This window comes from Cetorhinus maximus, chromosome 30 (genome assembly GCF_964194155.1).
Source record: "Cetorhinus maximus chromosome 30, sCetMax3.hap1.1, whole genome shotgun sequence".
NCBI lineage: Eukaryota > Metazoa > Chordata > Chondrichthyes > Lamniformes > Cetorhinidae > Cetorhinus > Cetorhinus maximus.
The window spans coordinates 10,502,428-10,516,849 of NC_135908.1; the positions used below are offsets into that span (position 1 = coordinate 10,502,428).

General features: G+C 47.2%; 1 protein-coding gene across 1 annotated transcript in view; it reads right to left on the bottom strand.

Annotated features, from left to right (window-relative positions):
* Window positions 1-11,999, bottom strand: part of LOC144670059 (neogenin-like) — a 179,589-nt gene extending 167,590 nt beyond the window's left edge. The window contains exon 1 of the mRNA XM_078532436.1: window positions 11,704-11,999. Coding sequence (XP_078388562.1) covers window positions 11,704-11,926 — 223 coding nt within the window. The 5' untranslated portion in view covers window positions 11,927-11,999. The remainder of the gene's footprint in view (window positions 1-11,703) is intronic.
* Between the last annotated feature and the right edge of the window lie 2,423 nt (window positions 12,000-14,422).

A 14,422-nucleotide genomic window follows, 5' to 3' on the forward strand; every position in this document is an offset into this window, starting at 1 on the left:
GGAAGCGAGGGAGGGAGGGGGAAGCGAGGGAGGGAGGGGGAAGCGAGGGAGGGAGGGGGAAGCGAGGGAGGGAGGGGGAAGCGAGGGAGGGAGGGGGAAGCGAGGGAGGGAGGGGGAAGCGAGGGAGGGAGGGGGAAGCGAGGGAGGGAGGGGGAAGCGAGGGAGGGAGGGGGAAGCGAGGAAGGAAGGGAGGGAGGGGGAAGCGAGGAAGGGGGAAGCGAGGAAGGGGGAAGCGAGGAAGGGAGGGGGAAGCGAGGAAGGGAGGGAGGGGGAAGCGAGGAAGGGAGGGAGGGGGAAGCGAGGAAGGGGGAAGCGAGGAAGGGAGGGAGGGGGAAGCGAGGAAGGGGGAAGCGAGGAAGGGAGGGAGGGGGAGGGAGAAGGGAGGGAGGGGGAGGGAGAAGGGAAATGGGGAGGGGACGGGAGGGGAGGGAGAGGGGAGGGAGGGAGAGGGAAGGGAAGGAGGGAGAGGGAAGGGAAGGAGGGAGAGGGAAGGGAAGGAGGGAGAGGGAAGGGAAGGTGGGAGAGGGAAGGGAAGGTGGGAGAGGGAAGGGAAGGAGGGAGAGGGAAGGGAAGGAGGGAGAGGGAAGGGAAGGAGGGAATTTTTTTTTGTAAAAATATACTTTATTCATAAAATATCTTCAATCACATTCAAAACCATTTCAAAAACAACATTACAAGGGTACAATCCAGGTTAAACTTTTACAAAATGTATCACCAGGTGCATCAGTACAAACAATATTACAATCATTTACAGCCTTTCATTTTGATCTGTACAGCCCGAGGGGCTCTAAACAGTTCCCAGTCTCTCGGTGCGCTGTGGTAGAAAGGTATTAGACAGCGACCCTTCCCCATTGCGCCTTTGAAGCAGCTGCCCCAAACTTTAGTGTGTCCCTCAGCACGTAGTCCTGGACTTTGGATTGTGCCAGTCCGCAACAATCGGTCGGGGACAACTCTTTGCGCTGGAAGACCAACAAGTTTCGGGCAGACCAAAGCGCGTCTTTCACCGAGTTGATGATCCTCCAGCTGCAGTTGATGTTTGTCTCGGTGTGTGTCCCTGGGAACAGCCCGTAGAGCACAGAGTCCTGTGTCACAGAACTGCTCGGGATGAACCTCGACAGCAACCACTGCATCTCTTTCCAGACTTTCTTTGCAAAGGCACAATCCACAAGGAGGTGAACAACGGTCTCTTCCCCACCACAGCCACCTCGAGGGCAACGTGCAGAGGGGGTGAGCCTCCTGGCGTGTAGGAAGGATCTGACGGGGAGGGCCTTTCTCACCACCAGCCAAGCTACGTCTTGGTGCTTGTTGGAAAGTTCTGGCGATGAGGCATTCTGCCAAATGACTTTGACAGTCTGCTCGGGGAACCATCCCACAGGGTCCACCCTCTCCTTTTCCCTCAGGGCCTCTAGGACGTTACGTGCTGACCACTGCCTGATGGACTTGTGGTCAAAGGTGTTTTTCTGCATAAATTTTTCCACCAGGGACAGGTGGTACGGCACGGTCCAACTACTTGGAGCGTTCCGCGGCAGCGTGGCCAGACCCATCCTTCGCAACACCGGGGACAGGTAGAACCTCAGCACGTAGTGACACCTGGTGTTTGCGTACTGAGGGTCTACGCACCGCTTGATGCAGCCACACACAAAGGTGGCCATCAGTATGAGGGCGATGTTGGGCACGTTTTTTCCCCCTTTATCTAGAGGCTTGTACATCGCGTCCCTGCGGACACGATCCATTTTCGACCTCCAGACAAAGCGGAAGATGGCTCGAGTGATCGCCATCGCGCAGGAGTCTGGAATGGGCCAGACCTGCGCCACGTACAACAACAGCGAGAGTACCTCACACCTGATGACCAGGTTCTTACCCGCAATGGAGAGGGAGCGTCGCTCCCACATGCCCAGTTTCCTCTTCACCATAGCCACTCGCTCCTTCCAGTTTCTAACGCATGCCCCGGTCCCTCCGAACCATATCCCCAGCACCTTCAGGCCGTCAGCCCTGACAGTGAAGGGGACAAAGGATCGGTCAGCCCAGTTCCCAAAGAACATGGCCTCGCTCTTCCCACGATTTACCTTGGCTCCCGAGGCCAGTTCGAACTGGTCGCAGATGTGCATCAGTCTGCGCACCGACAGCGGATCCGAGCAGAAGACGGCGACGTCGTCCATGTACAGGGAGGCTTTTACCTGAGTGCCTCCACTGCCTGGGATCGTCACTCCTCTTATGCCCGGATCCTTCCTGATGGACTCGGCAAAGGGTTCTATGCAACACACGAAAAGGACAGGCGAGAGAGGACAGCCCTGCCTGACTCCAGATTTAATCGGAAAGCTATCTGTTTCCCACCCATTGATTGAGACTGCGCTACTGATGTTAGTGTAGAGCAGTTGGATCCAATTTCGAATTCCCTCCCCAAACCCCATTTTGGAGAGCACATCCCCCATGTAGGTGTGCGATATTCTGTCAAAGGCCTTCTCCTGATCCAAGCTGATGAGGCAGGTATCCACACCCCTGTCCTGTACATAGGCAATCGTATCCCTGAGCAGCGCCAGGCTGTCAGAGATCTTCCTGCCTGGCACAGAGCAGGTCTGGTCAGGGTGAATCACCAATTCCAGAGCGGATTTGACCCGGTTGGCGATGACCTTGGACAGAATCTTATAGTCCACATTCAACAGTGAAATGGGTCGCCAATTTCTAATTCCTTTTTTTTTTTAAATGGCTTTATAGGGAAACTCTTTTGAGTTATCAACAGTCACAGATTGCAACTCTTTTGAGTACAATCACAGTTCTTGGTTTCCAGGAGTGGGACATGAACCCACAACCCTCTGATTCAAAGGCGAGGGTGCTATGAACTGAGCCACAGCTGACACCTCTCCAATTTCTAATTCCTTCCAGAGTGCAGGGTTGGGTGGCTGAACAGTATTTCATACCCTTCCTCCATCAGAGAGGGGAGTTCTCAAAAACAGTACACATTATGGTAAGGGTTATGCTTTGGGGGGAATTTGTAGTCTTTCCCTGATAGTTTAGTGGGTAAATCCATTGCTGGATGTGGTACTTATCCATACAAAAGTGAAGGTGCCAGGTTCTATCCCTTGTCTGTATGGAGTTACTAGATCTTTGTCAAATAACATTTCAACCAGCCAATGGGGCAAGGGCATTTCAACCAGCCAATGGGGCAAGGGCATTTCAACCAGCCAATGGGGCAAGGGCATTGGCCAGGGATCCAGAATCTGATCCTTAGCCAGTAAGCGCTGATGGAACACTCACATCAGAGGCAAACACTGTCACATGTCCGACTGCAAAGAGAGGGTCCTCTTACGTAGGGTATCACAGGGAATCCAGCACAGAAGCTGTATCATATCAAGAGGCAACTCATTCAGAAACAAATAGCAAAAAGGGAAAGAGAGCTATGACCACGTTATGAGTTGAGGCCTGGGGCAGATCAGCCATGATCTTATTGAATGGCGCGGCAGGCTTGAGGGGCTGAATGGCCTACTCCTGCTCCTATTTCTTATGTTACTCTCTCTGGGCAGCACTAGGTGTGAACATAATAATGGGCTGCATCCTCCAGTAAACTAATCACACCAGCAGTACAGTTTAAAGACATTTCCAGCTATTCCCAGCTTCAGCGTTTCTACAAAATTGAACATACATTTGAAGCGAAAGTAGATTCTGAGCTCTGCAAACGTCTGGAGCGACGGGATTGAATATACACAACAGGCTGAATGGCCTCCTTTCTGTGTTGTAAACTCTTTGGTTCATTAGCACTGGCACTATTTAGGAAAGTGCACTGTATACTGACTGGAGAGATGTTTCTCCAATGTTTGATTCACAGCAGAATTAATCTCCTACACCAAAACCTAACAGCAGCAAGAGTAGATTACTAATGGTTACACAGGGTGTCTTCAGTGGTCAAAGTTTAAACTTTGGAGCCAATTCCACAGACTTCACTGAGGTGTTCAGACACAGTGACTGTATGTTAGTGAAGATAGTGACCTTGTAAATAACAACATTATACAATGTAGCATTGAGCCACATCAATCAGGGAGATTCCATGCCTCGACAGGGTCTAAAATCTTCCGGAGCTGAAGAGGGCAAGTTACTCCTGAACCAGTGAGCCTGGCTAGAACACTGAACAAAGAAAATTACATTCAACGGTGTTGCTTTCTAACCTGCAACAGAAATACCTGTCGTGCCACCTAACCTCACACATGAAGAATAGGCAGGTATCATAAAGCTGTTAGTGTCTCCGGATGCAAATGCCAGGAACAATCAGCGTCTCTAGGAGAGGCAAACTGAGGCTAATGCATCAGCAAATTATATAGTTGTGGTAACGGTTTGAGACTGGATTTACATCTAGTTACTTGTTTTCAAATTGAACTCAAGGTGATCTGGAACAGACGCTCTGCAAAAATCAGAGGCACCTTGCATGATGCAGTGAAATAATTGAATTTATTTTGCCCTCATGAGAGTCCCTTGTTTCTGTCCTCCCAGCTGACCATTTCCAGCAACCTTCTGACATCACCCCCATGGCCACTTCTCAAGCGTGACCCCAAACAAGTTTAAGGGAACACTGTTCCACTGATGGAAGAAATGGTTTGGTGGTAGCACTCTTGCCTCTGAATCAGAAGGTTCTGGGTTTAACTCGCACTCCAGAGATTTCAGCACATAATCAAGGCTGACAGCCCCAAGAGCAGTACTGACGGAGTGCTGCACTGGCGGAGATGCATTCTTTCCTATGAAATATTAAACTAAGGCCCCGTCCACCCTCACGGGTGAGTGTTCACAGAATCACAGAATTGTTCATGTGCAGGGGGCCATTCGGCCCATCGTGTCTGCACCAGCTCTCCGAATGAGTACTTCACCTAGTGACATTCCCCCACCTTCTTCCCGTAACCCTGCACATTGTTTCTTTTCAAATAATCATCAAATTCCCTCTTGAATGCCTCGATTGAACCTGCCTCCACCACACACTCAGGCAGTGCATTCCAGGCCTTAACCACTCACTGTGAATTTTTTTTTCTCATGTCGCTTTTGTTTCTTTTACCAATTACCTTAAATCTGTGCCTTCTGGTTCTCGAACTTTCTGCCCGGTGGGAACAGTTTCTCCCTATCTATTCTGTCCAGGGCCCTCACTGTTTTGAATGCCTCTATCAAATCTCCCGTCAGCCTTCTTTTCTCCAAGGAAAGGAGTTCCAACCTCTCCAATCTATCTTCATATCTGAAGTTTCTCATCCCTGGAATCATTCTTGTAAACCTCTTCTGCACTCTCTCCAATGTCTTCACATCCTTCCTAAAATGCAGCACCCAGAACTGCGTGCAGTACTCCAGCTGAGGTCTAACTAGCGTCTTACACAAGCTCAACATAACCTCCTTGCTCTTGTACACTATACCTATGCTAATAAAGCCTAGGATACTGTATACTTTATTAACTGCTCACTCAACCTGCCCTGCCGCCTTTGAAGACTTATGCGCATATATACCCAGGTTCCTCTGCTCCAGCACCCCCTTTAAAGTTGTACCCTTTATACTGTCTCTCTATGTTCTTCCAACTAAAATGAATCACCTCATATTTCTCCACATTGAACTTTATCTGCCACCTATCCGCCTTTTGGAAGTCCAGGTAAACCACATCAACAGCATTGCCCTCATCAACCCTCTCTGTTACCTCTCCAAAAAACTCTGGCATGTTAGTTAAACATGATTTTCCCTTTAAAAATCCAGACTGGCTCTCCTTAATTAACCCACGTTTGTCCATGTGACTATTAATTCTATCCCGAATTATAGTTCCTAGGAGTTTCACCACCACCAAAGTTAAACTGACTGGTCTGGAGTTGCTCAGCTTATCCTTACTTACCCTCTTTTTTTGAACAATGGCATAATATTTGTAATTTTCCAGTCCTCTGGCACCACCCCCAAGTCTAAGGAAGACTGAAAAATTATGCCTCTGCAATTTCCACTCTCACTTCTCTCTGTATCCTTGGATGCATCTCATCCAGTCCTGATGCCTTATCAACTTCAGGTACAGGCAGCCTATCCAATACTTCCTCCTTTTCAATTTTAAACCCTTCTAGTGACTGGAATTTCCTCCTCTTTCACCACAGCCTGGGTAGCATCTTCCTTGGTAAAGACAAATTATTCATTTAATACCTCAGCTATGCCCTCTGCCTCCATGTGTAAATCCCCTTTTTGGTCCCTAATCAGCCCCACTCACCTTTTACCAGCCTTTTACTATTTATATGCCTATAGAAGACTTTGGGATTCCCTTTTATATATTATTAATGTAGACTTGAACTCTTCACCTCCAAAGCAACAGATTAACTGGAAAACCAAGCTGAGGTCATCCCAGAGCATTTCATAACCCCGAGGATATCTCAAGCTCTTTACAGCCAATGAGGTATTGTCACCGTTGTAATGTAGGAAATACAGCTGCAAGTTTGTGCACAGCAAGGTCCCACAAACATCAATGTGATAATGCCTAGTTGATCTATTTTAATGATGTTGGTTGAGCCATGGTCAGGACACTGAATATCCCATGGCACTGTTAAAAGAGCGGGGGAGCTCTGCCTAGCACCCTCAGTGAATATATGTTTGCCAACTAACACAATTTTAAAAAAGATTTGTGGAACCTTGCTGTGCATAAACTGACTGTCACTTTTCCTCATTTACAAAGGTGACTACACTTCAAAAGTACTTCATTGTATATAAAGCTCTTTGGGATATCCAAAAGTTGTGAAAAGCTTGGTATAAGTTCAAGGCTTTCTTCTGTTTACTTGTGGGACACCATAACTAATCCAAATCCATCCCTTCCCCCTGGTAACTAGGGTGGTCAGGAGCAGGAACTCTGGATGACCTTGTATCCACCCACCACCCTCCCACCCCCCCAGCACTAACAGGCAAAATTAGCACCTAGTTGCTGTCCAAGCTGAGGTCAGCTAACTCAATAAAACCCATGCCTATCCTGGTTTAGTCTAACAACAGGTTATCCCTTACTCATTAGACCAATAAGAGAGCTCGGAGGTTTCTTATAAATTAATTTGAAACACATGTTTTGAGCAGGATTCCTGTGAGGTGGGAACATGAAGCAGATTTTTTAATCAGTAACAGGACTTAAAACTCATCAGTGCCCATGTCACTCAGCAATCCTGTTAATTTTCCATCCCCAGCTATCCTTTATTATCGCTGCAGGTGGCTATCGTGTTTCTGAGTGAGCATTAACACCTCTGAATAGAACAGCTGCAGCATTATGTACAATCTCCGAGGTGTGTGTGCCTACCCTCTCTATGGTCACAGGAACAAAACCCAGCAAACAGATTCCACCATGACAAACCTCAGTTTTAACAGTTCCCACAGTTCCACCATTCTCTCTCTCTGATATGATCAGAATAGGTTTTGGCTGCTTATTAATCTCGTGGGTATGGTACCTCACCCAGATCACAAGTGGATGGAGCGCTCTGCTAGAGAGTCATATCACAGGTGTTAAAAAGCAACAAGTCAATTCTACCCTGTGTTAGCTGGTCTCAGCTCAGCAGCAGTTAAAGAAGTTCAAACAGCCTCAGAGCATGTGGTTAGGGAAAAGGATGGAGGTGGGGAGCAGCTGGGGGCTGGGAATGGGGGAGACTGGTGGCTATGGTCCCGCTCCCAACCATTGCCAAGTGACGTCTGTTACAAAATGTTGACGTTGGTTAAGAAAAGGATCAGTTCAACTGAGATGCCGTTTGTATAACCTACCAACGCTCAGGCACAAAGAACCTGGGCAAGATGCAAAGGTGGCAGCACCTGTCAGATCAAATTCTAGCAAGAGTCAGCATTTTTAGGAAAATATGGAGGGAATTAGGTATAATAAAGAATAATAAAGACTTGTATTTATATTGCAACTTTCATGTCCTCAGGATATCCCAATTCTCCTACAGCACCAAGCTCACTGCTCATACCTATCTCTCTCTCTCAGTTCACAGCAGCTGAAGATGATTCTTTAACATCTAGGACCACCAGCATCGTCTAACAGGTAACAGGTATTACAAGCTGCTGAAAACAATCACCTTGTCTATTAGCACAGCAGGCTAAGCGTCAACATTTCAACATCACCAAAAACAATTCTTTTTATTTTGTGCTTAAAGCCAGAAGAAAAATAGATCTGCCCAGATGGTTGTTAATAAATCATTTCCATAAGCCAAGGAAGGACCAGTTTCGTGCAGTCAGGATACACTTTATAGGAAAATACATATTTAATTCAATTTGTTTTCATATTGTGTGTTACTCTTAATTCCTCATTGCAAGCTGCTCCCACAACCAGTGACAGCCTGTACCCCTACCCAGTATCTCACCCTCATGCTATATAGCATCAAGTCACCACTTGTCCCACCACCAAAGACATGTTTGGAAGGACAAAATTGACAATTGTTTCCAGGTGTATTTCACAGTTCAAGCGAACACAAGATTAATCCCATGCAAGCCCCCTAACCCCGGCTGCTTAAATGGTGATTAAAATCCAGTGATAATTCAGGGTCTGAATTATCAGACCTTTCGAAAGGGCACGCAGTCGGTGGGCCACTGCCTTTCAACTTAAACTTGGTCTGGTCCCTCGCTTGTGCTGAATTAAGAGTCATGTTTGGAATACTATAAATATCATCAGGGCTGCCACTCCTGATCACTGTGCAATGATGCCAGTACAGGCGTCCAGTGAGGGCACAATTAGGCTTGACTGGAACACACTCCGTGATCTATTTGTCTGCCACACTCACTAACTAGACTTATACACAACTAGCTAACTGGACATAATACTGGAGCATGAAATCATTCCAACAAGTCAGTGCTTTCAGGAGAGAGGAGAGAAAATTGGAGAGCAGAAACACAAGGTACCTGATTTTTAACAGAGCAGTGTGTGTGTGTGTGTGTGTGTGTGTGAGAGAGAGGGAGGGGGGGTGGGGCAGGTGACAGATACATACCATGACACAAGGCCCAGCTATCCTGAGACTGTTGAGTAGAACTCAAAATATTTTTCAGAATTTGTACTTCTTTGTTACATTTTGGATTTAAGGATGTCAGAGCTGGGAAATGGAGAGCCTTTCCAACATTTCACAATTAATCATCTCATCAAACACTCCCAGCATAGGTACAGCACAGTGTAAGAGACAGAGTAAAGCTCCCTCTACACAGTCCCCATCAAACACTTCCAGGACAGGTACAGGACAGGTACAGCACAGGGTTAGATACAGAGTAAAGCTCCCTCTACACTGTCCCCATCAAACACTCCCAGGACAGGTACAGCACAGGGTTAGATACAGAGTAAAGCTCCCTCTACACTGTCCCCATCAAACACTCCCAGAACAGGCACAGCACAGGGTTAGATACAGAGTAAAGCTCCATCTACACTGTCCCCATCAAACACTCCCAGGACAGGTACAGCACGAGGTTAGATACAGAGTGAAACCCATATTTCAGGACATCACTCCTCACTTTGTGTCCTTGGCCCCTACACATTCTCTTAGTTTTCTCATTCTCAGCGTTTCCCAATTTCTGTCAATTCCTAAAATATTTGCATCCTCATTTGCCCTTTCATCTTCAGGATTCCCACTCAGCCTCTCATTATTTTCAGTCTCTATTTTCCAGATTCTCTTCCTCAATTTTGACTCACCAGTATCACCAGTCACTTTCCCCACAATCACAATCTCTCTCACTCTAACAATCTCCAATCTCTTGTCACTATTCCCAATCACTTCCACAGTATTCCCTGTTAGTTCCCCCCACTCCGATATTTTTATTATCTTCCTTACAATTCCTGGTATCTCCCATCAGCATTCCCAGCTTCTCCATTCACTATTCTGGGTGTCAGGTCTCACACTTCCCATTCTCTCCCCATATCCCATGGATATTCCAATCTCTTTCCCAGTTATTGCTGGTTCCTTCCCCCACTAATGGACGCTTCCTTCCCCCATCCAAGTTTTTGGTGGTTCACTATGTTTCTCCCCTCAATATTCTTTCTCTCCACTAGTGTTGTTCCCACTCTCCTCAGTTTTCCCAGTTTATTGCTTCTTAATATTCTGAGACACTGGTAAGCTTGCTCTGTAACCACTGCTGCACCATCTCTCCCCCTGTATTCCCAGTTGCCTCTCCTGTACTCTCACTATCCAGAAATTACATACATTCCCCTCCTATCCGTCCTCTTTTGTCAACATGCCAGTATTCCTGTACTCCCCCTCATTATAGCAGTATTCCATTATTATCCTAGTATTCCCTAAATCCTGGTGTCTACCAGGATCCTCAGTCTCTTACTAACAGTATTCCTAGCATTTCCTCATTTTCTCCCCCCCCGATATTCCTCCATAATCCTGGTAGCCCCACCCTTTGCTGTATTCCCTATCTCTCCCTTCTTATTTCCTCACTATCCTAGTAATTCCCTTTCCTGATACTCCCTCATCTCTCAGTTTTTCCCACTATTACAGTATTCACACCCTTTCCTGGTATTTCCTCATTATCCCGGTATCTCCCATCCTGAAGTAGCCTCCCTCACCAGGTATTCCCTCATTATCTTATTCCCTCCCTCTCCCAATATTGCCTCACTAACCTGGTCTGTGATTCTCTCTCCTGATGTTCCCTCATTATCCTGGCACTACCTCCCTCTCCTGCTTTTCCTTCATTATACTGCTATCCCCTTGATTTAGCAGTATTCCATCCCTCTCCCTATATACCCATTATCGTGGTATTCCCTCATTATCTCAAAATTCCCTCTCTCCCAGTAATAATTCATTATCCTGGTATTCCCTCTCTCCCTATTCTCGCTCATTATCCCAGTATTCCTCCCTCTCTCTGCATTCCCTCATCATCCCAGTATTCTTCCCTCTCTCCCAGTATTCCCTCCCTCTCCTGGTATTCCTTCATTATTCCAGTATTCCCTCTCTCCCAATAATTATTCATTATCCTGTATTCCCTCATTATCCTGGTATTCCTCACTCCCTATATTCCCTCATTATCCAAGTATTCCCTCATTATCCCGGTAATCCCTCATTATCCTGGTCATCCCTCGCTCCCAGTATCCCCTCATTATCCTGGTATTCCCTCAATACCCCAGTATTCCCTCATTACCCCAGTAATCCCTCACTCTCAGTATTCCCTCATTATCCTGGTATTCCCTCATTATCCCGGTAATCCCTCACTGCCAATATTCCCTCATTATCCGCGTATTCCCTCATTATCCTGGTATTCCCTCATTACCCCGGTAATCCTTCACTCTCAGTATTCCCTCATTATCCTGGTATTCTCTCATTATCTCGGTAATCCCTCACTGCCAATATTCCCTCATTATCCCGGTATTCCCTCATTACCCCGGTAATCCCTCACTCTCAGTATTCCCTCATTAACCTGGTATTCTCTCATTATCCCGGTAATCCCTCACTGCCAATATTCCCTCATTATCCCAGTATTCTCTCACTCCCGGTATTCCCTCATTATCCTGGTATTCCCACACTCCCGGTATTCCCTCAGTATCCTGGTATTCCCTCACTCCCGATCCCGGTATTCCCTCAGTATCCTGGTATTCCCTCACTCCCGGTATTCCCTCAGTATCCTGGTATTCCCTCACTCCCGATCCCGGTATTCCCTCAGTATCCTGGTATTCCCTCACTCCCGATCCCGGTATTCCCTCACTCTCGATCCCGGTATTCCCTCATTATCCCGGTATTCCCTCATTATCCCGGTATTCCCGGCCGCCTTTACCTGCGCCGGTGGCCGTGCTCAGCGCCGCCAGGAACAGTATGAACCGCAATCGGGGCTCCGCCATCCTCCCGGCCTCGGCCCGGGGCCGCTCGCTGCTCCCGCGTCCCGAGTCGCCGCCTCCTCCTCCTCCTCCTCCGCCGCCCGTGCCCGGGGAAAGAGCTGGGAGCGCGGAGCGCGGAGCGGGAGTTGGGATCGGCCGGGACCGACGGACAATACCCAGCATGGAGGGGATCGGCCGCAAAGCCCGGTCCGGAGCCCAGTGTTCTCCACGGGAACGGAGCGGGATCACCGCTGCGAGAACCCGGACTGGGATTCCAACAGGAGCGGAGCGGGATCACCCACCACCCCCCCCCTCTCGCCCCGCCCCCTCAACCCAACCCCCTGCAAAAACCCGGACTGGAGCCAGGACAAACCACTGGACTGGAGCAGCTCATCAGCAGCAAAGCCCAGGCTGGATTCCCAGTCACCACAGCAACAAACCAGACCCGCTGCAGCAAATCCTGGACCGGAGCACTGAAGGCAACAGATAGATTACATTCAGGACAACATGACAGCTCAACCCAGCCCAGCCTCCTGGACGGACACAGGCTCCTGGAAACTGCCTGTGATGAAAAGTTTCCACTGTTCACAGAAGGAAGCCATTCGGCCCATCGTGTCCACACCTGCTCTCCGAACGAGCATTTCACCCAGTGCCATTCCCCCACCTTCTCCCCATAACCCTGCGCATTGTTTCCTTTCAAATAATCATCAAATTCCCTCTTGAATGCCTCGATTGAACCTGCCTCCACCACACTCTCAGATAGTGAGTGCATGGCAGACCCTAACCTCTCACTGAAATATTTTTTCTCATATTGCTTCTGCTTCTTTTACCAGTTACCTTAAATCTGTGCCTTCTGGTTCTCAATCCTTCTGCCCAATGCAACAGTTTCTTCCTATCTATTCTGTCCAGGCCCCTCAAATTTCCCCTCAGCCTTCTTTCCTCCAAGGAAAAGTTCCAACCTCTCCAATCTATTTTCATAACTGAAGTTTCTCATCCCTGGAATCATTCTCGTAAACCTCTTCTGCACTCTCTCCAATGCCTTCACATCTTTCCTAAAATGCAGCACCCAGAACTATATGCAGTACTCCAGCTGATGTCTAACTAGTGTCTTACACAAGCTCAACATAATTTCCTTGCCCTTGTACTCTATACCCATATTAATAAAGCCTAGGATACTGTATACTTTATTAACTGCTCTCTCTCAACCTATCTTGCCACCTTTAAAGACCCATGCGCATAAATACCCAGGTCCCTCTGCTCCTGCTTTAAAGTTGTACCGCTTATTTTATATCCTCTATGTTCTTCCTATCAAAATGAATCACCTCACATTTCTCCACATTGAACTTCATCTGCCACCTATCTGCCCATTCCACCTATGTTACTTGCCTATGTTACTTTGAAGTTCTAAACTGTCCTCCTCACAGGTTACAATGCTTCCAAGTTTGGTATTATCTGCAAATTTTGAAATCATTCCCTGCACGCCAAGGTATAGATCATTCATATATCAGGGAAAGCAAAGGTCCCAATACGCACCCCTGGGGAACTCCACTACAAACCTTCCTCCAGCCCGAAAAATATCCATTAACCATTACTCTCTGTTTCCTGTCAGTCAGCCAATTCTGTATCCATGTTGCTACAATTCCTTTTATTCCATGAGCTATAACTTTTCTCACAAATCTGTTGTGTGGCACAGTATCAAATGCCTTTTAAAGTCCAGGTACAGCATTGTACATCAACAGCATTGCCCTCTCTGTTACCTCTCCAAAAAACTCTAGCAAGTTAGTTAAACATGATTTTCCCTTTAAAAATCCAAACTGGCTCTCCTTAATTAACCCACGTTTGTCCATGTGACTATTAATTCTATCCCAAATTATAGTTCCTACAAGTTTCCCCACCACCAAAGTTAAACTGACTGGTCTGGAGTTGCTCAGCTTATCCTTACTTACCCTCTTTTTTTGAACAATGGCATAATATTTGTAATTTTCCAGTCCTCTGGCACCACCAAGTCTAAGGAAGACTGAAAAATTATGCCTCTGCAATTTCCACTCCCACTTCTCTCTGTATCCTTGGATGCATCTCATCCAGTCCTGATGCCTTATCAACTTCAGGTACAGGCAGCCTATCCAATACTTCCTCCTTTTCAATTTTAAACCCTTCTAGTGACTGGATTTCCTCCTCTGTCACCACAGCCTGGGTAGCATCTTCCTTGGTAAAGACAAATTATTCATTTAATACCTCAGCTATGCCCTCTGCCTCCATGTGTAAATCCCCTTTTTGGTCCCTAATCAGCCCCACTCACCTTTTACCAGCCTTTTACTATTTATATGCCTATAGAAGACTTTGGGATTCCCTTTTATGTATTATTAATGTAGACTTGAACTCTTCACCTCCAAAGAAACAGATTAACTAGATAGCCAAGCTGGGCTCATCCCAGAGCATTTCACAACGCTGAGGATATCTCAAGCACTTTACAGCCAATGAGGTACAGTCACTGTTGTAATGTAGGAAATACAGCAGCAAGTTTGTGCACAGCAAGGTCCCACAAACATCAATGTGATAATGCCTAGCTGATCTATTTTAATGATGTTGGTTGAGTCATAAATATTGGTCAGGACACTGCAGAGGACCACCCCTGCTCCTTGGATAGTGCTGTGGGAATTTTTTTATACCCACAACGTC